The sequence below is a fragment of the Parasteatoda tepidariorum genome, chromosome 1, assembly GCF_982258835.1.
Source record: "Parasteatoda tepidariorum strain Cologne lab strain chromosome 1, Ptep-v5.0, whole genome shotgun sequence".
NCBI lineage: Eukaryota > Metazoa > Arthropoda > Arachnida > Araneae > Theridiidae > Parasteatoda > Parasteatoda tepidariorum.
In genome coordinates this window covers 70521529-70547166 of record NC_141755.1, presented here as the reverse complement: position 1 = coordinate 70547166, position 25638 = coordinate 70521529, and the positions used below count along the sequence as shown (strand labels likewise).

Below are 25638 nucleotides of genomic sequence, written 5' to 3'. Positions count from 1 at the left end.
TAGCAATATTTTTAAAAAGTTCAATATTTTCATATTTTGAAAGAAAATTTCAGCATATGAAACTTCATGATTTACTATAGGTTTATCTGAACTTATTTTTTCTATACCTTAAATTTTGAATTACTGATGGAAATTAAGCATAATCTGCAATGGAAAATTAATCTGGCTGTATCACATGTTCTTAAATATTTTTAATTATAGGAACATTTCAACTAAACAAACTTATGGCAGTAACATTTCTTTGTCTTCAAATAATCATCGTAATGACTATTTATATCAAGTATTTAATGCTTTCAAATGGGAACAATTATTTATTATTAATGTATTAATTCAAAAATGAACTTTTGACATTTAACTCTCATTAGTTTCAATTTGATTTTTATGGATTGATTTAATTGGTCTATTTTTTTTCAATCTTATCTCAGTCTCATTTTTTGAAAACAAACTAATCAAATTTTAAATTATTCTTCTTAATTTAATTTTTTTTAGATAATATCTACTGATACTTTTGAGGTTGTGCAAGAGCTATGTGGCCATTCAAGTACTGTAAACTATTGTGCTTTTGATCATAAAAACCAGAAAATAGTTACTGCATCTGATGATAAGACTGTTAAAATCTTTACCATCAGTCCTATTGCAGGTAAATAAATTTTTTTTTAAATTTCTGAATTGCTAAAAATAGAGTTCAATAAAAGCTGTACTGATGCTAAATAACAGAAAATTTATTGTGTTGTGGTTATCTAGTCAAAAATATCTTTCAAATTTTGATGGTTTTGAAATGTTTCTATTGTTTTTTTTTTTTATATATAAATTGGATTTCTATGCTTAAAATAAGTAACGTCAGTAGTCAATGCTCAATTAGTACCACTCGAATTTCTAATATATTATTACATAATATTATGCATTCAGAGCAATATTGCCAAATACCGCAGGGTTGATGATGAGCCTCAAAACAGTGAGCTGGTGAAGGCACACATTAATTACAACGTATATCATGGATATCTGTTATAATTAATGTGTGTTATAACATATATTAATTATAACATTTATATATATATATATCAGTGGCAAGTTTTCAAATATGGACAAAGCTCTAAATGCATAATTTTTCTTTTTTTAAAGAATAAATTTTATGAATCAAAATAAAGTCATAATGTGATTTTGTCCTTTTGTTTAATTAGTACATTTGTTTACATTTTGTTTAATTAGTTTTATTTTGAAAAGACTAAAAGTTAATTATTGTTTTTACAAAGTTGGTACAGATGCTATAAATTTATAATAATAGTTGTAAATTTGCATTGTAGAAATTCAAAATATTCAAATTCACTTTATTGCACTGGTTGGAATTATTTTTGCAGTTTTAACAACAGCAATTATTACAAATATAGTTAACTACTGCTACAACTAATTTTTTCTTTAATTGTAGTAATTACAAGCTATTTTTGAAATGTAGTTACATCTTCACTACTTTTTTTAGAAAACTGTAAACAATTATTATACATATTTAATAATTATAAATAAAAATGTGTAAAATTGCAATTTATCATCCAATCTGTTAATTTGTTTAATTATTGAAATAAAATTACTAAAACAATCATCTTATAAAAAATACTACAGTAGAGAACCAATTATCCGGGATGCTCGGAACCATCGCTATCCCAGATGTCTGAATTTCCCGGTTTTCTGGATCGACCAAAAAGTGTCGTTAATCGATGTTTTATCGAACCCGAATTACAAGGAAAAAGTGTAATGCATAAAGTAACAGAAAAAAGAAAGGTACTCTTAACTTTAAAAAGAAAAAATAATAATATTTAAAAGAATAAAAAAAATTTGCAAGTTTAGACAAGAAAAACAAGATTAAAAAATACAAAATTCTCGTATTTATTTTCTAAAAATAATTACAATTCCTAAATTAACTAATATAAACAAAACCAAAGGTTAAATAACGCGATATATTTCATACCTAATTATACGGGGGAATTGATAAAATAAAAGGAAAACTTATTAATCTAAATAAAAGCACTTGAAAATTATCGAACCGAAACGATAGTTAAAAAAAGCACTAGCATAAATATTGAAACCCGGAACTAGGCAAGATCAACGGAATTTTAAAAAAAAAAACCTAATGATAAAATTTATGAGTAAAAAGAATTAATTTATTGAGTGCAAAATTTATTGTGAAAAAAAAAATCAAACGTAGTGGAATCAGAAAAACAACTTAAAATAATCCTATGTTTAAATTAATAAACAATTCTCCTCTTATTATTTTTTTTGTTGATAAAAACTCGATATTTAATTACAGCAGATGTGATTCCACATCAATAAAAATGATGCCGCACTTGAATTTATTCAGAAGAAAAAGATTTTATTTTTATTAATCGATGTCAAATAGATAAATATATTTTTCTTTTTCATCTTCTGTTCACTGATATGCATGCAATGCATTCCCCCCCCCCTCGTAAATTAAACAGAAAACGAAATCAGTATGCCACACCCTTGAGCTTGATTGAGGGCCTAAAGGAGAAAATAAAACATTCCTCCCTTCCCTGCCTTCAAGGTCACGGAGGAAATGACGTTTCTCTGGGTAAACGGGGGAAAAAATTCTCCCCTTCCTTACATTTTCCTCTACTCAGCTTCAAGGATGAGTTCATTTCCGCTTTTTTTTTTCATAATCGTTCTAGTTAAAAATGGCGGGAAAACCGATCAAAAATTTTCCCGGTTATCGGGATACCGGATAAATGGTTCTCTACTGTACTACTAAAAAATACTACAGTTTGAAAATTCAATTTCTGAGGAACTATTAAAGTGATTCACTTAAAATTTTGTATTTTGCCACGTAAAATTACATGATATTACTTTTTAAAATATTTTCTTAGGCTTCCAGGGCAAGAAAAGAGCGTCCTTAAAATCCAACCCTAGTCAAGAAAATGGTATAGAATCTCCTGTTGATAAATCAGTGTACACATTTTCGCATCATAAATCCAGAGTCCTTTGCTGTGCTTTCTCAAACAATGACACTCACATAATCTCAAGTGATGAAGGTGGATTGATATTTGTAAGTCATATCATATCTTGAAATATTTTATTAATTTCTACAAGGGACTCAATTATTTACCTAAATACATATGTTCTTTCTAGGTATGGGAATTATTATCTAGTGAGGCTGGATACATCCTGAATCGTAAACATAAAATCGTTGCTGACTCTAGTTGCAAGTTTGTTGCATTTAGCCCAGATGATTCTGTGTTTGCTGCAACTGTCGGAGATACTATTAATCTTTATAATTTTGAGACTGGCCACTTAACCAAAGCTTTATCTCATGATGGCATATTCGTGCAACAGTTCTGTTTCATTGACCAAGAATTTCTTATATCTGCACATGACAATACCTTATCAAAATGGAATCTTTCTTCATCAGAAAGGGTCGAAATTAATGCCGGTTGGAAGAGGAATGATTTGATTGTTAGCTGTTGTATATGTGCCAATGGCACCTTGTTGGCTTGTGGCACATCATCTGCTCAAGTTATAATAATAAATCTCCGTTTGCAAAATGTTGTTGGCTTTTTGCTTGGCCACTGTGATGAGGTTGTCTCTGTTTCATTTTCCGGAGTTGATTTTAGGCTGCTGACTGGATCTTTAACCCGGTATATCATTTATGATACTTCAACAATCAGAGATACACCTTTAATTGCCTTTGAAAACAATTTAAGTGTTCAGAAGAAAGCTGAAGAAATATTTATTGCTTCATCTGATTATTTCAATCGTGTAGAGGTTAGTTACCATTTTATTTTTTCAATATTTCACTTATTTATTTTTAAAATTATTGTACAGTAGTAAACATTATCAGATCAAAAATATTAAATTTTGTCTAACTTTGGATAACTAAGCGCTCGTCTAGTGGACTACCCACTTTTGCCAGTTTTAAAAATTGGAGATGTTGCCATAAAGCTTCAGTATTGCAGTTTTCACAGATTGTAATTAAATTTCATTTCTGTATATTTTATTTTAAAAAAAGTAAGAGTATTTATATTGAACCCTGCTATTCTTAAACCATATCATCGTTAGGCATTAATAAATGAAAATATGAAAATAAACATATTTTAAACTCATAGTCTGTTAATCAAATTATTATTTACTGAGCAACATTGAAATTAAGTTTAATTATCTAAAGTAAAAAAAAAGTTTCTAACAGATTGTTAATGTTGTTTAGCATTAGCATAGAATCAGTTGAGTTAAAAAACAACAATATTAAAAAAAAGAATTGCGAAAAAAGTTCTGGCAGATTTTGGTTACTGCTTAATATAGGATAACAGCCAACTTTGTTTTTTTTTTTTTTTTTTTACGAAAGAATTTTTTTTTTCAGTAGTAGCAAAGTTTATACTAAGTTATTTTTGGTTTTATAAATTTTATTTAAAATTATTTTAACCACTGTAATTAACTATTTCAAATGTGTTTGGTAGCAATGATAATGACTGTGGTGTTAAGTGACAGTGAAATCAAAAGCAATTTTACTGAACTAAAATGTTTTCATTCTACTTTTTTACCATTTCATGAAAAAATCTTTACCAAAACATATGAAAGTTCACACTGCAATAGTATAGAGTGTGTAGAACAGGGAACATTATTAGATTAAATTATAGAAATATATGAATAAAAATTTTTTACATTTATAATATTATATAGAATTTAAAAAACTTTTTTTATAAGATAAAAATTAAAAAAAAATTGAAAATAATTTTTTAAAAAATTTGAAAAATTTTATCTTTGTAATTTAATGTTGTATGCAATACACAAGGTGCTCCTTTACTACTGCCTTTAATGTTTATTTTTATTATTTTATTTTAAATAACGGTATACTTCAAAACAAATCAAATGACATGTGATTAAATCAGTAATTTAATAATGCAGTTTAAAGTGAAAGAAAATACAGTAGATTCTATTTTCTTTTTCCCTAAATCTGTTTAATACTTGTGCATACAAAAAAAAGTTGCTATTGTCTTAAAATATGCAGTTGAAGTTTTTAAAAGCAAAATAAAATTTGTATTAGCTGTAAATATCCCCATTGATGCTATTGTTGCTTTAGCAGGGTTCCCACGGTACTTGAAAAACCTTTAAAAGTCCTTGAATTTGGTTTAAAAAAATCAGGGCCCTGTAAAGTCCTTGAATTCTGCCATAGGGTACTTGAAAAGTACTTGATTTTTTAGAAATTAAAATACTACTAATTTTTCTTACAAAAAAGCAGTAAAAAAATAATAAATAAATTCAAAGGAAAATTATAGAAATTAAGATTGATGCAATTTTTAATACTTAAGTGAAAAGGAGTTTTAAAGAAGATGCAAAATCTTTCTCTCCTAGATTTTTCAAACCAGATATTGTTTATCTCTCTGATGTTTTGAAAGCTGAAATTTCTAGCAAATTTTAGGTTTTGTAGTCATTAGTTTGCGAATGATATATAGTGTTTAATTGATTTGAAAATATGTTTAATGTGTTGACTTCATTATTACGACAAGTTAATATTGTTATCCTATTTGTTCGTGTAATTTACGTACGAAAGACTATTAATTTTATATCATTTAAACAGTGTATCCGCGCACCTGGAAAGTCTTGAAAAATCATGGAAAGTCATGAATTTCAGTATTGAACTAAATTTGTCATGAAATATCATGATTTTTACTATGTTTTTGAAAAAATCATGGAAAGTCATAGATTTAGGTCTCCGAAAAATGTAATTTTTAAAATGGAATCCCCCCCCCCCATTTCACCCTGTTCTAAATATCTGAATTCCTAGCAAAATCACCACTCAGTCATATTTTATTAGAATATGAAATGATTTTATCGTGTTCTTTAAAAATTATGGTGTTCTTACAAAAAATGAAAGAAAAAACATCATTTCTAGAGGGAATCTTGTAAACTCTCTTCTGTGATTTAAGAATTTTTATTATTAATTTTTTTTAATTTTATCAATTTAAAATTTTAGTTGAAGCAATTCAGTCAGTGAGGATTTTTTTTATTCCGAAATAGAACAGAAAAATCAGGAGTATTTCTTTCCTTTCTGATGAACAAGAAAAATATCTTTAGAATATAATTCTGCAGGAAAATAAATTATTTGCTTTTGTACTTTTTCTGCTATTTTATTGTTTCAACTCTTTCTTTACTCTGTTTTTTAAATTTAAAATCTATAAATATGAAGATGCAGAGTATAAGTTTTGATTATACCTATCATTTCGAATAATGTTGTTATAATGCTTTTTTAAAATTGTTGCATTTTTGTTGGAGATGATAGTAACTTCGTTAAGTCATGAAAAATTCTTGGAATTAGTCATGGAAAATCATGAATTTGAAAATCTAAAATGTAGCAGATACCCTGTTTATAATCAAATTTTTACATTTAGGTTTTACTGCTAATGAATAAAATTTGATTCTACAGGTTTCATTGATTATGAATAAGCATCGTGATTCACATTAAACTAATTCTTGATATACAGATCGGAATTCATATACAAGGTTCTACGAATTGTGGTTTAACTGAAAGTGATTAAGGAATCACATATCGATTTGCAAATTACTCATCAGAATTCATAATAATGTATTTTATAAATCACACATGATTCCCATTAAGTGATTTATCAATCACATATCATGATTTCAATTAAAATTATTTCTGAAATATATAACGTGATGCGCATTTAAGTAATTTCAGAATCATGCCTCACAATTCTCATTCTAGTAGTTTACAAATCACATTGCGATTCATAAAAGAGAAATTTAAGAATTACTGCCCACAATTCTCATCAAAATGATTTAAGGATTACACATAGCTGTTCTATATTAAGAACATTTCGAATCACAAATTGCAATTTACATCATAATGATCACTATTCACATGAAAACTATTAGCTAATCACACAGAATTCACATTAAAGTGATTTATGTATCTCACATTTTGATTTATGTCTTGTTAGTTCGTGCGTTTTCTATCATTTGCTATTCATATTATTCCGATTTTAAAAAAAATTTGCCACAATTCCATTTTAATGTACAAATCACACGCTGTTCTATGTGATTTACGCAATCTTTGAGACTTCACCTTTCTTATAATTTTGATTCACATATAGTATATCTAGATTCGTATAAATGCAATTAAAAAATTACACTTAGTGAAAATTAGGTATATTCACTAAATTTTAAAATTCACGCTAATGTAATATGCATTATACATTCATTCAGTTTCATTAATTCTAATTCACTTCATTAAATTTTTCATAACGTTTCGCTGATGCTAGTTTTAAATGTTAGCTAGTATCCTATGTCAATTGGAGTTTTTTTTTTGTTGGAATTTTTTAAAGTGATTTGAAACAGCTATCTAACTATCAACCATTTGTATTATTAGCTGATAAATTTAATAAATAATTTTTTTTTGTTGTCAAATAAGCATTGTGATTTAAAAATATACAATTTCTAGGCAGGGTAAAATCTGGTTGACATGTACTTTAGCATACAACAATGCTGAATAGGTCCTTGAAAAATTTGATTTTAGGTCCTTGAAAGTCATTGAAAAGTCCTTGAATTTTTTATTAAAAATTGAGTGGGAACCCTGTTTAGTTGCTCCAACCTGCTTCAAAATTGGCATTTTACATTATATTGTTCAAATTATCATTGCAGTGCTTCAAACTTCTAAATATTCAATATCTGCTTTAACTTACAAAATTGATATTACCAATTCATGATGAAACCAATTCATCCCCCTGTTTGAAACTGCTAATCATTTCTTTCATCCTTCTCCATGTAAAACTTTTTTCATAATAGTGTTCTGATACTGTTATAGGGCAAAGTATCATAAGTACCAATTGATTTTTGCTGTGCTTGAAACAGCCATTTTTATGTGCTTCCACTTGCTCTAAAACAACCATTTTTTCCACAAAATTGTACTAGACTTAAGTTTCCATGAAAAAAGTGTGATGTTGAGATATATTAGTTGATCAGTTTCAGGGTGCGTAGCGTTTTTAGAAACTGCTTAAAGGTGCTTCTTTTCGATTTTCGTTTTTTAAAAGTCCTTAAAGGTGCTTTTTTCATTGGGTGTTTTTAAAAAGTGCTTAATTTTCCCTTTTTCAAAATGAGATTTTTCTTTCACCGTGTTGATTTTTGTGTTGAATTATACAAAGAGACACAGTTCACATTGTTCTATTCAACGTTTTCATAATTAATTCAACCCCGTTCAATTTCGGCGTATAGTCTTTCCATAGCATGTAAAAACGCCATTCATTTTACATGATTCAAAATTTCATAATTTTTGACAACTGCGAAAAGTTTTTTTTTTTGGCATGACGGTTAAAACAAGATAAAACCATCGATTATCAAAAACTTTCCATCCCAGCCTAATTATGATATTTTTTAAAGTTCTTAAAAATATTTTTTGAGTGCTTAAAAGATACTTATTTTTGTTGAATAGTTTAGCTACGCACCCTGAGTTTACATCATATGACAGACTGTTAACCCATATTTCAAAAAAGTTGATTTCTAATTATGATTGCATCTTGAGGAAAATCATTATTCTGAATAGTCTCAAAATATTTTCTTCTTCAGGTAAGAAAAAGTGAAGTAAATGAGGTAGTTTTCCAGTCTGACCCTGAAGAGTCTGATATCTCGACATGCTCAATATCCTATGATTGCTCAGAAATTGTTTATGGGATGAAAAATGGACACTTGAAGGTAAAATCTTAAAAATTTAAATTTGTGTTAAAAGTGCACAAGATATCTTTATTTAATATTCAGAGGTATACTTATTGACCCATTAATTTTTAACTTTACTGTAATATTTTGCATATTTTTATCTAATGTTAAATAGGGTGAAATCAATTATAAAATTAGTAAAGTAATTCCTGCTTGAAAACATTCACTTTTATTTGAAAAAAAAATATAAGAACTAAATTCAAAATCCACAAATTATTATAATCTAATATAGTGGAAGATTCAAGGAAAATATAATTCTAGTCCAAGTCTAGTATAATTTTTTTTCATCTCTGTATTGCAGGGTGTAAATGATTTTAATCAAATGATTAAAATCATGATTTAAATCAAATGATTTTTTTAAAAAAATCACTGATTTTAATAAAAAAAAAAAAAACAATTTTGTGTATAGTCTTGAACATTTTTTGTATATTTTTCTAAGTTTCAAACATAAACAAGTAAGTAGACTGTTCTATATATTTCTCAGATCTCACTCATATAATTCAACATTTCTACTTTCAATGTGACTCATTTGCTTTTAAAAACAGTTTACATATTATATTTATAGTTCATTGAACAGTTTACATATGATTACAGCTATGATAGCAGCATGGAGCATTACAAAACAAAAACAATTTAGTTATGTACTGCAAAAGGAACAACTGCAGGGATAAAGAGGATGTTTTCCACTTTTGGACTTGTACATACTAAACTACGGAATCAATTGGGTGTAGAAAAGGCAGCTAAATTAGTCCTTATGTTTAAATCTTTAAATAAAACTAATTAAATGATTGTTTAAATAATTTGATATTGTAGATGTAGAATTAATAATTATCACATATTGTTTGATAAACAATTTCTTTCTTGATTTGTAGTTTGAAATCACTTTGTTATTGTTTATTTCTTATTTCACCTTTTGCTTTTAAATTATTAAGAAATATTTTGTTGATAATGGTTAGTAATGTTTATTTCCAATGTATACCATAAGTAACAATAGTAATACAATACAACTTTAAATCTATGGTACACAAAATTGATTATATTCCATAGAATTGAAATTATAAAAAAATCATGATTAAAATCAAAAAAATCCGATTAAAATAAAAAAAATCCGATTTTTTTTGATTTTTTAAAAAAAAATCATGATTTTTATACACCCTGCTGTATTGCCAAAATAATAATAATAATTTTAAGTTGGTCATAAAAATAGAAAATGCTTCTTAATCTAATTATTGAACTTTGTGCTTGCTTGAATGTACAATCTTAATAGCTTGAGGAATTACTCTTAAATATGCTTACTAATTTCTGAAGACATTATTTTAAGTTAAAATTTACAATTAATAGGCATTATTTTAAGTTTCAAAAATGTACTTTTGCTAAATAAATTTACCATTTTTTTAGCACATTTGAATGTTTGACCCTTAAAAGATTAATACTATAGACTTTTATCAGCAATCTGTAAAATATGGTCTCTATAGCTTTGTTAGAAGAAAGATGGCAAGTTTAAGCCCCTCAATGTAAATTTCACTTCTTGCCTATTCTGCCATATCTTTCGAACTTTTTGGAAAGTCAAAAAACTTACAAACATTTTTAAAACTTGTTTATGCTAACTTAACTTTATGTAAAGTGCAATTTTTTAGATTATTTATTTATTTTTTTTATTTAATTTTATAATGGTCAAAAAAATTTTTTATTTTTGTGGTATATTAGTTTTTACCTCATTTTAAATTACGTAATTTTAAAATATTACGTTTGAAAGTAACTAAAAAATCAAACTAGATAAAATGTTATTAAAGTTTATTTTTTCCTGTATTTTGCACTGCACACAGAATGATTATTTTTTTCCTTTTTGTGTTCATAAATAATGATTGGTTTTTGCTTGCAGATTATTAATTTAGCTACTAATACCTCAAGATCATTATTCCCTTCTCATTTAAAACAAGTTAATTACATACTGCATTCTAAAACTGATCTCACATTTTTTACATGCTCAGAGGATAAGACTATTAAAGTAAGTTTCCTTTTTGTCCCTTCCACTATAATTTGAATTGTTTTTGTATTAATTTATCACATTGGAAATAATCATTATTTTGTTCTGTAATTGTTTTTAAAGGTTTGGAGAAATGGATCTCAATCTCTCATTTTAAAGGGTCACACACAGTCTGTTACAATGTGTGTGGCTTTCCAAATGTCAGATAAATTGCTGTCATGCTCCAAAGATGGTAGTTTAAGGGTTGGTATTATTATTATTATGTTTAAAGTAATAGACCATGTCAATCCCTAAATGTTGCTGTAAGAAGTTTATTGATTGGCCGTCTTTTTTAACCTTTCAGATTTCAAATAGAATTTTTATTTTATTTTTATTATTTTTTAACGTGTAGTAAAAATCTAGTAAGTCAAAGCTTAAAAGAGATCAATTGTTTTAAAATTGTAATGAATTTTATGTTATTCTGCACTTTAGGAAGTACAGGAGGTTGATATTAATATGTTGTTATTTATTCTTTTAATTTATAATTCTTACAATTTTAAAACTATTAGGTTAAATGTGTGTTGCAATATTATAAACAAAGAAAAAGAACTAATTTTTAAATTAAATTTATTTTTAATAATTTTTGAATACTTTGAAAAAAGTTTAAAATGTTATGTTATTATCTGTTCTTTTAATTTATAATTCTTGTCACCTTTAAACTATTAAATGAAATGAATAAAGTGTCTGCATAGTATGACAATGCAGATTCAAAACATATTTACATTCAAAAAACATTGTTTTTATTTTTCTAAGAAAAACTAAAGCAATGTCCTTTTTCTACTACATTCACTAATGCAAATGAGTCAATCAAAGTTTCCTGGGGGGAAAAAAGACTTGCACTCACCTCATCGGCTGAAGAATATAATTTACTGTGGGATGAAATGCTTTAAAGTCATGAAATAATTAGCTGAAAGGGTAGCAATAATCACGGAAATGGGGAAAAAAAGAATTAAAAAAATAGTGAATGTTGAATTCCTTTCGATACATTTAGAGAATAAAGTTAAAACTTTAAGCAACAAAAGATGGCGCTGGAAAAAATATGAAAAGAGAGAGGTAACCTGACAACCCAGATGCTCTTTCAGTTCATATTCTTAAGTGATTTCAATATACTTCTGTGTCACTTTCAAATATTTTGATATTTTTAACTTTTTCTATGCTCTTTTCAATTTCCAATTATATAAGTTTGACTATAAGACTTAAAAGTAGTTCTTATTTTAGTTATATAGTATTTCGGTTTTAGTATAATGATTTTATTTCAAAATTATATTATTTGATCTGTTTAATGCATGCTAAATGGGTTTTTTTTATTTTTTAATCTCAATATATAGGTATGGGACACAAACTCTGGTCAGTTATGCTTACCGCGCATTGAAGGTCACGGCAACCAAGTTATAACTTTTTGTGATGTATCACGTAATGAAAAACTTCTTGCTTCAGCTTGTGTTGACAAAACAGTGAAGGTATGGATTGTAAGATTAACCTAACTTTTTTTAATGCAAATATTATTTGTATTAACCATGACTACAGAATGAATCCTCATTCCCTTTCTTCTCTTAACAGAAGATTTCTGCCCATCTTAAAATCAAGGTATTTTTTGCAAAAAAAAAAAAAGAAAAAAGTGCTAAAAATTCATGGAGGGTGACAGCTTTTTATGGATTTTGAGCTGCAGTTGGTTACTGGAATCGTAAAAAAATACCAAAATACTATTAAATTGCAAACAATATCAATTGTTACATTTGTGCCAAGGATTTTTTATTAATTGGAAAGATAGCAAGCTTAAACACTTTGTGAATTTGCTTCAATTTTCATTCTTGCTGTAAGATGCACAAAAAATTATGAAACTCAAATTTTCTTTTCTCACATCAGAACCAATTATGTGGTTGGTTGTTACTATTAATAAATATTTAAAATTTTATTGTATGACGCTGTAAATTGTTGCAATGTTAATAATTTTTAATGTTATCATAAAACTTATGTAGTTTTTCTGAATTGATTACCATACAATGATTACCCATGTGACTGATGAAAAGCTTTTAGTAGAAATTGTGAAATTTAGAGATTTGAAAAATAAACTTTTGTCAACATGAACTTCACACCCAATTCATTCTATCTCAGTCAATGAAAAGTTTCCTTTCCTTCTCAGTTCAATTTTTCTGGTTTCCTAACACTCCAAAATGGTTCCTATGTGTTCAGCCTGTTTACAATATGCATGTAATATGTTTGAATTTAACTACTGCTTGAAGGAAACTTCTCTAGATGTCTTGCTGTTTTAAAAAAATTTTTATTTGATTCTACATTTATAGATTGAGTATGTTGTAGATATAGATAGAAAACCATTTTCTGTTTAAGACAGAAAATGATATCTAGTAGAGCCTAATTTATCCGAACCTCTTTATTCTGAATATATTGACTGATGTTAATTCTGAAGTTGTGTTTTATTATACTTACAAAGGTTTCACATGCATTCGTTTTAATTTTTCTCAATTTCAAAAAAAAAAACAAAGAAAATGCTGTCATAATTCTGCTTAACGTAAGAACTTGAAAGTAAAAAAAAAAAACTTAGTACTGTATACATAGAATTAAAATATCTGTTGTTTCATCAGTCTTTTATTATTATTAGTGTAATTTAAACGTCATGACTTCCACTTCTGCTGAGAAAAAACATGTTATCTAGTCATAAAATCAATTCAATTTACAAAGTCAATTTTGATACATAAGAGGTAAAAAAAACACATTGAAACATAAATCATTAAATCAAATTGGAAAAGCACTCAAGGCAGCTGAAACCAAATTTGTTTTATATGAAATAGAAATAAGACATATATAAAATCTTTACATTTGAAATAAAAATGAAAATATATGTGTGTTTGCAGGACAGTACTTTATCAGGGGACACACTGCCTGCAAACACACAGGAGCCTTTCTGTTGTTTTAACCAAAACTAACAGTGCCCCAAGGCCCCATAATGAAAACACAAAAATCGATAACCTTTACTGCAGTTGAAAAGCACTATAAAATTGAAAGGGAATCACAACTAAGAAGTACAAAATTTAAACCAACAAATGAAACGCCTCCTTCAAATCACAATATAAGTAAATGTAAGTAAAGTAACAAGTTCAAGCAGATTATTTTTGTCATGTAAACCCCATTTATAAAATTTAAATCCTATAACAGGGTTCCTGCACGGTCAGGAAAACCTGCAAAATTCGAAAATTAAGCTAAAAAGTCAGAATTTTTCTTACATATTCATAAAGTTAGGAAAAAAAAAAAAACTATAGTTCATTCAAAGACTGACAGGCAAAAATAAAGTTGCAAGGAAAAATTCTGTTATTCAAAATATGTAATTTCCTCATAATAACATTCCTCTTTCCCTGGTAGAACCTGTCCTATTAGCAATTTTCCTCCTGTTTATCAAGGAATTTTTGATAGGATTGCTAGGTTTATTGCTCTTTGTGTGAATAACTGGTTTACAGACAACAGTAGCTGAAACAACAGCAGAAAAAGCAAAAAAGGAATTTTTACTGTTTTGTGATGCTACCCAAAAAAAAAAAAAAAAAGAGGAGCAAAAGAGATTAGATAAATTTTTTTCGAAATATTTGCACGGAGAAAAAAAAATTGAAAATTTGTGGGAGGTTATAAAAATTGTTCTTATCCTCTCTCATGGTAATGCAACAGTCGAAGGGGGGTTTTCAATCAATAAAAGCTTTGGTTGAAAACCTTAATGAAGACTCGATTATTTCACAATGGCGTGTGTATGATTTTGTTTCATTTATAAATGGAATAAAAAACATAGACATTAATTAAAAAATGCTAGATGTTGTAAAAGGATCTAGAACAAAATGGAAACATGCATTAGAAGCTAAAAAAAGAAAAACAAAGAGGATAAAAAAGCTGAAATTTCTAGAAAGTGAATAAATGAAAAGATAAATGATTTGAAATTAAGAAAATCTAAATTGACGAAAACTGCTGCAACAGAACTGGATGTTCTTGATTCAGAAATTGTCAAACAACAAAATATGTTAAGAAATATTATATAACATAGGAGCCCCTGAGTTTCTCCGGAAGCTTACAGTATTACAGAAATAAATTTAAAAATACTGAAAAAAAAAATATTTTTGATTTTATTTGCATAATTTTTCTATCTGAATTTTTATTTGTATATAATTAACTTTTCTTGACTTTTTTCCCCTTTATATTTAAATATTATCTTTTAAAAGAAAAGTCAGTTTAAAGTGAATTGGTGATTTTTAAAAATTAATAACTTAATGTAACAAATGTTCTAGTATGTTTTAAGGATACTAATACATATCTCGCAGATTTGATTAACCCTTTATATCCCGAAGACGCTCATGCATTTGGTTCCACTTAACATTAAATAAAATAATATTTCCATAATCCAACAGATTTTCTTGATCTTTTTATTTAAATAGTTTTTGTATCTAACTACAAAAATACACTAAAAGTTTAATCTAATCATGATAATTAAAATTATGTTTCACAAGTTTTCTGAAAATATAATTTGCGATATAAAGTGCTATTACGCAATTCCACTTTAATATATAAGTGTTTATCCTATTCAATATATGATACTTATGACTAAGTAGCATATTATTACTAATTGAAACTGCAATGTTAAAAGTTTTGTTGGAGTAGGAAACTGCAGGTGAGGAATTTTATTGGTCAGGAAAAACCTGCAAAAGTTAGGATATTGTTTTCTCAAAATAGTGTAGGAACCCTGTATAAATTACTTCTATTAAAAAGAAACCTTGATTTGCAAAATTTATTTACAAAAATATATTAAAGCACCTATTTAATTGAAATATTTCCAGTATCCCAGCTGGATACGGTTAATCCAATTATTTTGGATAATCTAGGTTCTCTTGTATGTTATTGTTCTTCCAAACAGTGTCATTTTATGTCACCTCATAGTGATAATGTATTAAAAAGAAGTGTTTATTAGATTCTCTAAAATATAATGGCAAAAATTCTCTCTAGAATATATTACGTAACAAAATATATAATTAAAGTTATCATTTTGAAAAAAAATCCTTTGAGAAGCAACTTTTCAATCGAAAAATAATTATGTTTAATTTTACTTCTTGTAAATTATTTACATTAATAATTGAGTGAATCCATCATTATTTTCACCATGCTTTGATTAATGAAAATTGCTATTTAAGGAATAACTTTTGTTACCAAAACTTTGTTTGACTGTCTCGTGGAATTCATCTATATTTGTTGTAGATATGAATTTTTTTTTTTTTTTTTTTTTCAAAATTTAACAGAGTTAACTTGTAGAAGCAATTATAGAATTTTCTTATGGCAATATTTTTGGACTATAAAATAGGACATTTATTATTTTTCTATTCTTTCAAAACTTTTCCCAAAAAACTCAAAATAATGCTTGAAAAAGGAAAATGAACCAATGCAGCTTTATTTCTATGTACCTCTATTTGCAGTTGTGAAATTTTGAGAATGGAAAGTTTTCCAAAACTCTTAAACTAGAATATTTGTTATATTATGTTTGTAATAATTAATTTTAAACTTTATGCTTGCAACATCTATTTCATATCTTTTCTTGCTATAGTGTAAAAAGCTGAAAATATCTATTGTGCTTAATTTTCTGTGCGTATATTTTTTATTACATGATACCTTCATTTGCAGCTCTGGAATTCTGAGAATGGAGAGCATTTCAAAACTCTTGAGCTATCTCAACCGGAAGAAGATCATCATGTTAGATGTTGTAGATTTTCTCCAAACCGTGATATTTTGATCTCTGGTCATGACAATGGTGATGTCATTGTAAGTGTACATTTCTTAACCATTTTAAGTTTTATAGAATTTTAAAAATTGCAATGACTATAATAAAACTACTCTCTGTCTGCTAGATTTTTATGTATAACTTCTCAATTTTTTTTTTTTTTTTTAGTTGGCAGAGTTTGATTTAAATTTTTTTATTAACTTTAATGTTACTTTCTTGGTGATATATGATTGTGTCGGTGATATTTTGGAGATACTCACTTCTACAATTAGTTGGAAATTATGAATCTAATACATTTCTCTAGAATTTGAGGTTTTAGTAGCATTTTGTAAGTGCAATGCACTGCACCAGAAAAAACTGCATATTCTTAGCTCAATAAATATTTGTTTTGTTACCATAAAACAGTGTTTCCCAAAATGTTGTACGCGTACCCCCAGGAGTACGGGAATCGTTTAGCTGGGGTGCGCGTTCGTATGCGAAATATCTTGCAACAAACAAAAATTTTAAAAACGAAACTAGCCATGAAAATTTACGATTGCCTATTTGTCAATTGGCTATTTTTTGCAGAGTTAACAGTTAATAATTAGTGGTGTCAACAGCCAGTTGTGATTTTTAACTTTTGTGCAATTTTTTATAGTAAAAAAATCATTCATTTTTTTTATTGGTGGTACTCAGCATTACGAAAAATTTAGAATGGGTATGCAAAAGTCATAAGTTTGGGAATCACTGCCATAAAAGATCTGGCTACTGATAAATAGCTCTGATCATTATAGTGACTAATTATAGGCAATTTCAAAGCATCTTTTTTTTTTCTTTATTGTTAATGCTAGATGATTTTTTAAATTTAATTATTGTTTGCCATTTTTTTCACTTTTTGTTTATTTCAAATGGTTATTTTATTTATTTATTTTGTTATCAAGAAAATTGAGTAAAAGACTTTTCTAATCATTCTTAAGTAACATAAATGACTAGTGTATAAATTTTCATTTACTCTAAAATTTTATAAAATCAAATCATAGGTCATATGTTATTATTAATTTATCAACGACGTTTAAACATTGTTTATGGCAGTTTTGGTGAACCTTTTTTAAGAAGCATACAAAACTGTTTGTTTTAGAAAGGAATAGGTTTTTAATGCATATATAATTATTTGTAGTGGAATTTTATTACAATAATAACCAATTAGAGATATTTATAAAAAATTTTATTTTTATCTGACATGAATAATTTTTTCTATTTAAATTTATTATAAATTATCTTTAAATATACTCTTCTTTTAACTTTAAGTATACTCTTCTTTTAAATTGTATCAAAGGCAGCCTTAGTTAATTTACAGTTTGACTTGAAAGGAGTTTTTTTAAATGTCCATAAGAGATATTTTTTAATTATTTATTAATTTTTTATCTATATTCAGCAAATATTTTAGTTGATACAATTGTAATATTATTTTTCTTCTAATGTTCGATTTTCATTTTGTTAATATGTAAATATATATATTTGAAGGTTCATTCAAAAATTGTTTTCTATTTTAGATGTGGACCTTTCAGGGCAAGCCTGAACATGTTTCGAAAATGCCCCACAAATCTATGATTCATGACATCTTATTTAAAAGAGATGGATCTCAATTTTTGACAGTTTCGCAATTCATTAAGATATGTGATGTGGCTTCCAAGGACTATCAAACTCTTGTACTGCCTAGTTCAGTCATGGGAGTCAAACAACCCTGCATTTGGGCATCTGATGACTTCAACATCATCGTTGCTGTTGTTAACTACGTTTTGTACGTTCTGAAAAAGATTTCATGAGTGCCTTTTTTTTTTTTTTTTCTATTTTTGTAAAATGTGCAAATTTTGAACATTATTATTTTTGTACTTGTTCTTACTTTTGTGGCAAGAAATATAATTGTTTTATCATCAGAATTTGTTGGATTTGTACCAAGTAAAGTTAGTCTGTGTTGCAGGGAAATAGCTTTTACTTTTAAAGAGTTTAACAGTTTTTCTTTGAATTAGGTGAATCTTTAAAGCTGCTTTGTTAGAGGCTGTTTCACATGGATCCCAACTCAAAACAGAAAACAACAGCCTTGCAGATTTTCAGATTATTTTTCTCATTAGATATTTTTTTAAAAAATAGAGGGGGAAAATGCAGAGATGCCTTTTTAAAATGTCAAATGTCTAAAAACAAGTTTCTCATCAAAATTATAAAGCTGAGTTGAAAAAACAAAACAAAAAATATTCTATTAGTTTATTACAGTTTTTTACTGCACACAGATTTATTCCACTTTTTTTTTAGTAAATTAGTTTAAGTGACATAAAGTTTGATGTATAACTTTTAAATACCTTTATTAGTTTTGTTACATATCATTTAAGCTCAATTTTTACAATAATAATCTCTATCTGACTGGACAAATTTGTATTTATGAAAATAATGCTTCAGATTTATTTCATGAATTCTTCTATAGCAGGCTTACTACTTATGATAGAGTCACCTGCAATTTTGTACTGATATGAATAATCAGCTCATCCAACAATTTCTGTTAAACGATCATAGAAACGATCATAGGTTGCATCTGGCCTACCTGGTATCTTTGCTACGTGTGAAAAGAATGTGTTATAGTCAAAATATTATTCCCTTCTATTTAGATGATCCTACAATTTTTTTGTTTCTTGTAGTATTGTCTGTTGCATATTTTTGTGGGGAGTGTGATAATGGAAAGTGGGAAATTAATACTCATCTGCTCCCAGATCTATAAGTTAGGGTAGTGTATTCTGTGCATACTCCAGTATTATCTTTTTATCGTCAATAAGGAGGAATCCCCGACCTTATGGGTTAATACGGTAACTCTTAATTTAATAACTAAATGAAAATTTATATTCATCTGAAATATTTTAAAAACTTTTCAGAATTTATATATTTTTTTTTCTTTAATAAAGTCTTAGTAATGAAATTTTTTTTTTGAAAAAAGCAAACAAATTGTTCAAGTTTTATTATGACTATTTTATCAATAATCAAAATTAAATGGTTATACCAGGACTTGTAAATTGAGGATAGGGCAAAAGAGCTCAGGGTATTTTCTACTTTTAACCCTTATATGTCAAGCCAGACATGTACCTAAATATTTAGTCAGAAATACACTAAAATATTCATTAAGCGTGCCTTAAAAATGTGATCCTTAACAAAAACTTATGAAAACAAAGTAGCTTATTCTTTTTTATTATCCTAATCATACATAATTTTATACTAAAAATGAACTGTAATTGCTGTGCATCAATAATAATGAATGTAAATGTTAAAATTTAAAGTGAGAATATTCTTTTAACTGCTTCAGGATCCTTCATTCTCCTATCTCCTTTCATGATTCATTCTCCTATCTCCTTTGATCATTCTCCTTTCATGACACACATTATTGTATGGAACCTTTCTAACTAATAGCACAGGCGTGATCTCAATATTGTACTCTTGTATTATATTTCATGTTAGTAGGTATACATAATCGTTCACAGAAACTCAGAGTATGCGGCCTGGAGATCATCTTTTTTATTTTTTTATCATTATTATGCCAATCCTGAAGGGGTTAGCAACTCTAGATTAAGATGTAAAATTTGTTTCTTCCTATTATACATAGTTCCTTTTGCTGTTTTGTCTTTCTGGTAAATAAGGAGGCTTTTGCAATAAGTTTTTTTAAACGAATTGTTGCTTTCCTATAAGTAGATATTGATGTTTTTATTATTATACATGCGAAAAAGGGTGTTTAAGCTTATAAAAATTTCAAAATTTAAAACCTTACATACTCGACATGACATGTAAGAGTTTTAAAATTTTTCAAACCTTAATTTATATCATAAAAAAAGTTTAACAAATTTTAGAGTTTTTTTTTTTTTTTTTTTAATATTAGGGAATATACCTAAAATAACTTAGTTATCTTACTAGTTTACGTAGTTTAGTTATCTTACTTGTCTTAACAATGCCCATAAAGCAAATTATTTAGTTTTGGAGCTTGGTTTTCAATGAACTTTTATCTTGCATTATGGTCATTGCTTGATTCAAGTAATAAAAGTTGTGCCAAATTTACTCATCATTAGTTAATGGTGACGTACTGAGTTTTAAATGAATGAGAGAATATTGTTGAATGAATGTTGATGTGTAAAAATATAGTGTGATATAAAATTTCAAGCCATAATGTCTAATTTTTAAAATGTATTCATTCACTTTTAATTTAGTGTTTTTTTTTTTTTACCTTGTAAACAATGTATAGTAAGCTGAATTATTTTATATATAAATTTAAATTTATCTTTTATTTATCGTGACTAATAAAATCATTACATTTAAATTATTAAAAAAATATAATCAATAATAATGCTGATGTTATTATTTGGTCAAAAATAATAAAGATGTATGAAGAATTGCATTGTTCTATATTTATATATATATTTGAGAGTAGAGTGTTTAATTATTCTATATTAATCACCGATTGTTAGTAAAATGTTTTATTTTTATAGGTAAACGTATCGTGGCATTGTTATAACTTTTATTTTTTGAAGTTAGTTAAATATTTAGCCATAAAATTAATATTAATTAGCTTACATCATCTTTAAGCATTCCTTTGCAAATACGTATTTTACAGTCCAAACTTTCTTGCCTCTAATTCAATTTTCAACTATTAATTTGTTATTTTGAACGCACAAAATAGGTATATAAATGTACAAAAAATCTTTTTATGTATATCATGTTTGTAATAGTACAATTTTTACTCTTTTCAAATGAAACCTTCATTTAAGACTGACTTTTTATCTTCTTGTACAAACTTTTTTTCTACTATACATTTGTTGCAAAATAGTCCTGCAGTATTTTTTTCATGGCTTAATTTTTGTTGTTAATTTTAAAATTGTGATGTAATTTTGTTTTCGAACTTTTCCTTAAATAATAACTGAAACTTAGTTTGGTTGAATTTATATGCATGTTTTAAACCAAATTATTTTTGTATCTTTAACAAGAATCTTTGCTGAAAATCAAATGTTTTAGATCAGGCAGGGGTGTAGCCGGGGGATATGGAGTCATACTTCCCTCTTGTAAAAAAAAAAAAATTTTGGAAATTTTAGCAAGTAATTTTCAATTATTAGCATGTGTTTATTTTCATACAAAATGGTTTATATTTCTAATGAAATTGTAAAAAAAATTTCTTGCAGTGTAATAAAAATGTAAAGAAACAAATAGGGAAAAATATATATAATTTTTTTATACTTATATATTAATGCATCAATTATATAGCAGAATGTTTTTAACATACTGCCATTAAGAGAGAATTAGTTAATTTTTCAATCATAAAGAATTTTTTAATTTGAGTAAAGAAATATAATTTTGGATTCATGTTACTCTTTGCTCTTGAATAAATGTTTCTTACAATACAATGTACTTAATCAGATATTATTGTTACGTTTTATTACTTATCATAATTTTTATTTTATTTTTTTCAATGCACTCTGTGACAAGTATTGAGCTATATGAAATAAGAAAATAAAATTTCGATAAAAACTGTTTAGATTTTAAAAAAATTACTCTAACAAATGCCAAAATTCTGGTGTCAAAAAAGCAATGATCTCCTGAATGGCAGTTTTGAACTCAGCAGTGGTTTTGGAGATAATTTGCACATTTTTGTCTTCAATATAGCTTCAAAAAAGAAGTCCCAAAGGTTTAGAACAGGAGACAAAGAGGGCCAAGCTGGTCCTATTCCAATGGTCTCTGATTACCCAATGGAGTAAGGAATTCAGAAATGCTATTTTAACATTTTCTCAAAAAATATAAGTAACATCAAAAATAAAAGTGTGCATGCTCAAAAAAAAAAGAAAATCCCAATATGCCTTGCATTCAGCCAACAGCACGTTTTTGCTGAATCTTGCCGAAAGTTATGAAAATTTTTTTATCTAGCTCAATAATGTTGTTTGATATTGTCATTTATGTGTCAATTTCACTTTTAAACATTTATAAATAATATTGATATTATTTATAAATTCACTTATTAATTAAAAATTAATGTATTTCTAAATAATTTTATATAAAATTAATGTTTAAATAGTTAATTAATTACATAATTAATAATATAAGTATTAAGTATAATTAATTAATAATATAAGTATTAAATATAATTAATTAATAATATAATTATTAAATATAATTAATTAATAAAATTAATTCATAATATAGTTTACATTCTGATCAAGTTATTGCTTCTTTCTATTATCTAAAAACTATCTTAAACAAGAACAAAATATAACATTCATTTTCATATTTTAAAGCCTAATTCAAACTATTCTAACTTTTTTAAGTTAAAATTTCACTATTCATCAAGTGTTTAAAAAAAGTGCATAACCTTTTAGTTGAATTGTTTTTAAGATTCTCAACTATTGAGACAATTTTGTGATATAAATATTGTGCAATGACTGCTGTAATATATGCCCGTTTTTATGTAATGGAATACAGTGCCTTATGAATTTAAGTGTTATGTATGGATATCAATGCATAATTCTATTTGTATATCAGATCTTTAATTCTAATACTTTGTGAAGAAGAAAAAAAGTTATTGAAAAAACATTTTGTTATTAAATTTGCTTATATTTTAGATATGTTTACAGATTTCAAAATGCAACCAAATTGCTCATTTTATTTTTGGAACTTTATGTTAATGGTTAAGATATTTTAGACTTGTGTGCTTTTTTATTTATATAAATGCCATGTTTGTAATATTTGTTTTCGTTTATTTCTCTTCGAATGGAATTCTGTCAAGAAAACATGCTACATCATAAACTAGGTTTCCCCTCAGTATTGAAAAAAGAAATATTCAAAGAAAAATGTGGAGAATGACAAAAATATATATTTTTATCCGTACTCTAATCTGCCCTAATTCGACCAATTAACTGTTTTTTGATCACCTACTACTCAAACCTACTTTAAATACACTTTTCAAAAGCAGTCTTTTTAATTCAATACTCGAACTCATTAACTTTTCTTCAGTACAGAATTATAGCAGGTTCATGTACCAAGAGGAAGGTAGTGGGTTCGAGTATTGATGTAAAGAAAGTTGCGTTGAAAAATGACCAAATTATCCATAGTCAGTATTTAATTAAAAAGACTGGTTTCGAAAACTGATAATGGGTTCACGTATTGGTCAAAAGAAACAGGTTAAAAAAAAAAAAAAAACTCGTCATATTATGGAAGGCTTAGGTACCGATAGAGAGTTGATAGGTTAAAGTATTGAATTGAAGAAACTGGTTTTGAAAAGTGAACAATAAATAACAGGTTCGAATACCAATAGAAACATTGGGTTCGAGTACTGAACTAAAAAGAATGGGCTAGATTAGATAATGGGTTCGAGTATTGGACTGATTTTTGAAAATTGTTCAAATAATAGTCGGCTATTGTACCGATAGAAAGATAGTGGGTTGCTTTGAACACTGATGAAATTATAGCAGGTTCGAATGCTGTGTCGAGTATTGAAAACTGATAAAATAATAGTGGGTATCTGAACCTTCTATAATTAGGTCATTTTTCAAAACCTAATTCTTCTGACCAATACTCGAACATTTTAATTTTTAACTGTCCTCTAATCCGTTTTGCTTTATTAAAATTACATACATTTGCAGGCTTGTGTGCTCAATTTAGGCTTATAAGCCTTTGTGAAGTAGAAAGACAGATAAAACAATTCAGAGGACAATTCATGAAGAATACAGCCAGGGTTACGACGGGATTCCAACCCCCTACCTCCACACTTGGCACAGCGTTTGATCGGCTATACCGCTCGGCCAGAGAGGCCCTTCTCTAATCCGCTATAATTAAATCGGTTTTCAACTCCACTTTTGACCTAAACTCGAACACTTAATTTTTATCGGTACACAAACCTGAAAATATTTGATCAATTTTCAAAAATTCAGTCTTCTGACCTATTTCTCTTTACTCGAACCCCCCATGTTTCTATCGGTACTTGAACTTACAATTAATTATTCAGTTTTTAAAATCAGTCTCTTCAGTTCATTACTCCAACCTACTTAAATTGCAGTCTTACTAGACCAAACGCGAAGCCACTATCTGTGTACTGCTATTCGATCAGTTTTCCCAATCTCTTTTTATCAATACTTGTACCTGCTTTAATTTAGTCTTATTTCAAAAAACCAGTCAGTTTAGACTACTGGAACTTACTAATTATTTTTTTTATCGGTACTCGTCCCGCAGTGGACTGATTGTTAAGACACGAAAGATCACTGATGTCATACATCACTATTGCGGTCAGTGTCTGGGTAGGTGATTACTTGGATCTGTCTGCGTAGGGTGCTCATGAAACACTCACGTCTTCGAGCTACTGAAATCCCCTCGGCCAAGGATCAAAATTGTGATGGCGTGACTGCGAACCATCGTCAGAGATATTTCCCAAACTGTCGCCAAAAGCCTACTATACAGCTCTAGGGAGACGTTAATAACAACTTCTTATATCATTATTCAAAAACCAGTCATCATATTCTGACCAATATTCGAACCCACTGCAGGGCTGATTGTGCTCCGAAAAAAATCCGGATTTCCGGAATTTTTGCTAACAGTGATCCGGAGATCGAAGGTCCAGATGTTTCAAAAAATCATTGATCACAGAAGTTTCCGGAAATCAAATTTTCAAAGGTGGAACTTAAAAACACAGTTTATTTTATTTGTTTGTAAGGGAGAGCCAGAGAGATACTTTATAAGCTTATATTCGTGATTAATATTTATTTTTTTATCAGTAAACAGTTACTATAATTATAAACTCAAGAAAGAAAGACATATTTGTTAATTTTAATTACTTCTCCAGGTCATCATAGGTATGTGTCATAGGTATAGGTATGCATAAAATTTTAAATATATTTTAATCAAATTAAGAAATACAGAGGAAAGGGAGAAAAAAAACTTGTTTAAAATTTTTTTCAATTGAAACATTTTTTTTCTTCTTTTTTTGAATTCAAGATAATTTCCGGAATTTTGACTTGGGCTCACAATCACCTCTGCCACTGTTTCTATCAGTAATCAATGCTATTTAGTAATCGGATTTAGAAGGCTTTTTTATTCAATACGCTAACCCATTAATTTTCCATTGGCACCTGAGCCT

At 27.3% G+C, this 25638-nt stretch overlaps 1 protein-coding gene across 6 annotated transcripts in view; it reads left to right on the top strand.

Annotated features, from left to right (window-relative positions):
- LOC107456226 (apoptotic protease-activating factor 1) overlaps positions 1-20001 on the top strand; it is a 48195-nt gene extending 28194 nt beyond the window's left edge. For 5 of the 6 annotated variants that reach the window (XM_043045940.3, XM_043045939.3, XM_043045942.3 and 2 more), the window contains exons 9-17: positions 490-640; positions 2877-3055; positions 3139-3771; positions 8584-8709; positions 10613-10738; positions 10841-10960; positions 12085-12216; positions 16421-16558; positions 18050-20001. In XM_043045940.3, the coding sequence (XP_042901874.1) occupies positions 490-640; positions 2877-3055; positions 3139-3771; positions 8584-8709; positions 10613-10738; positions 10841-10960; positions 12085-12216; positions 16421-16558; positions 18050-18322 (1878 nt within the window). In that variant the 3' untranslated portion in view covers positions 18323-20001. Of the gene's footprint in view, positions 1-489; positions 641-2876; positions 3056-3138; positions 3772-8583; positions 8710-10612; positions 10739-10840; positions 10961-12084; positions 12217-12316; positions 13265-16420; positions 16559-18049 lie in introns of those variants that run through there. The other variant, XM_043045944.3, reaches the window with a different exon arrangement.
- Positions 20002-25638: the final 5637 nt, after the last annotated feature.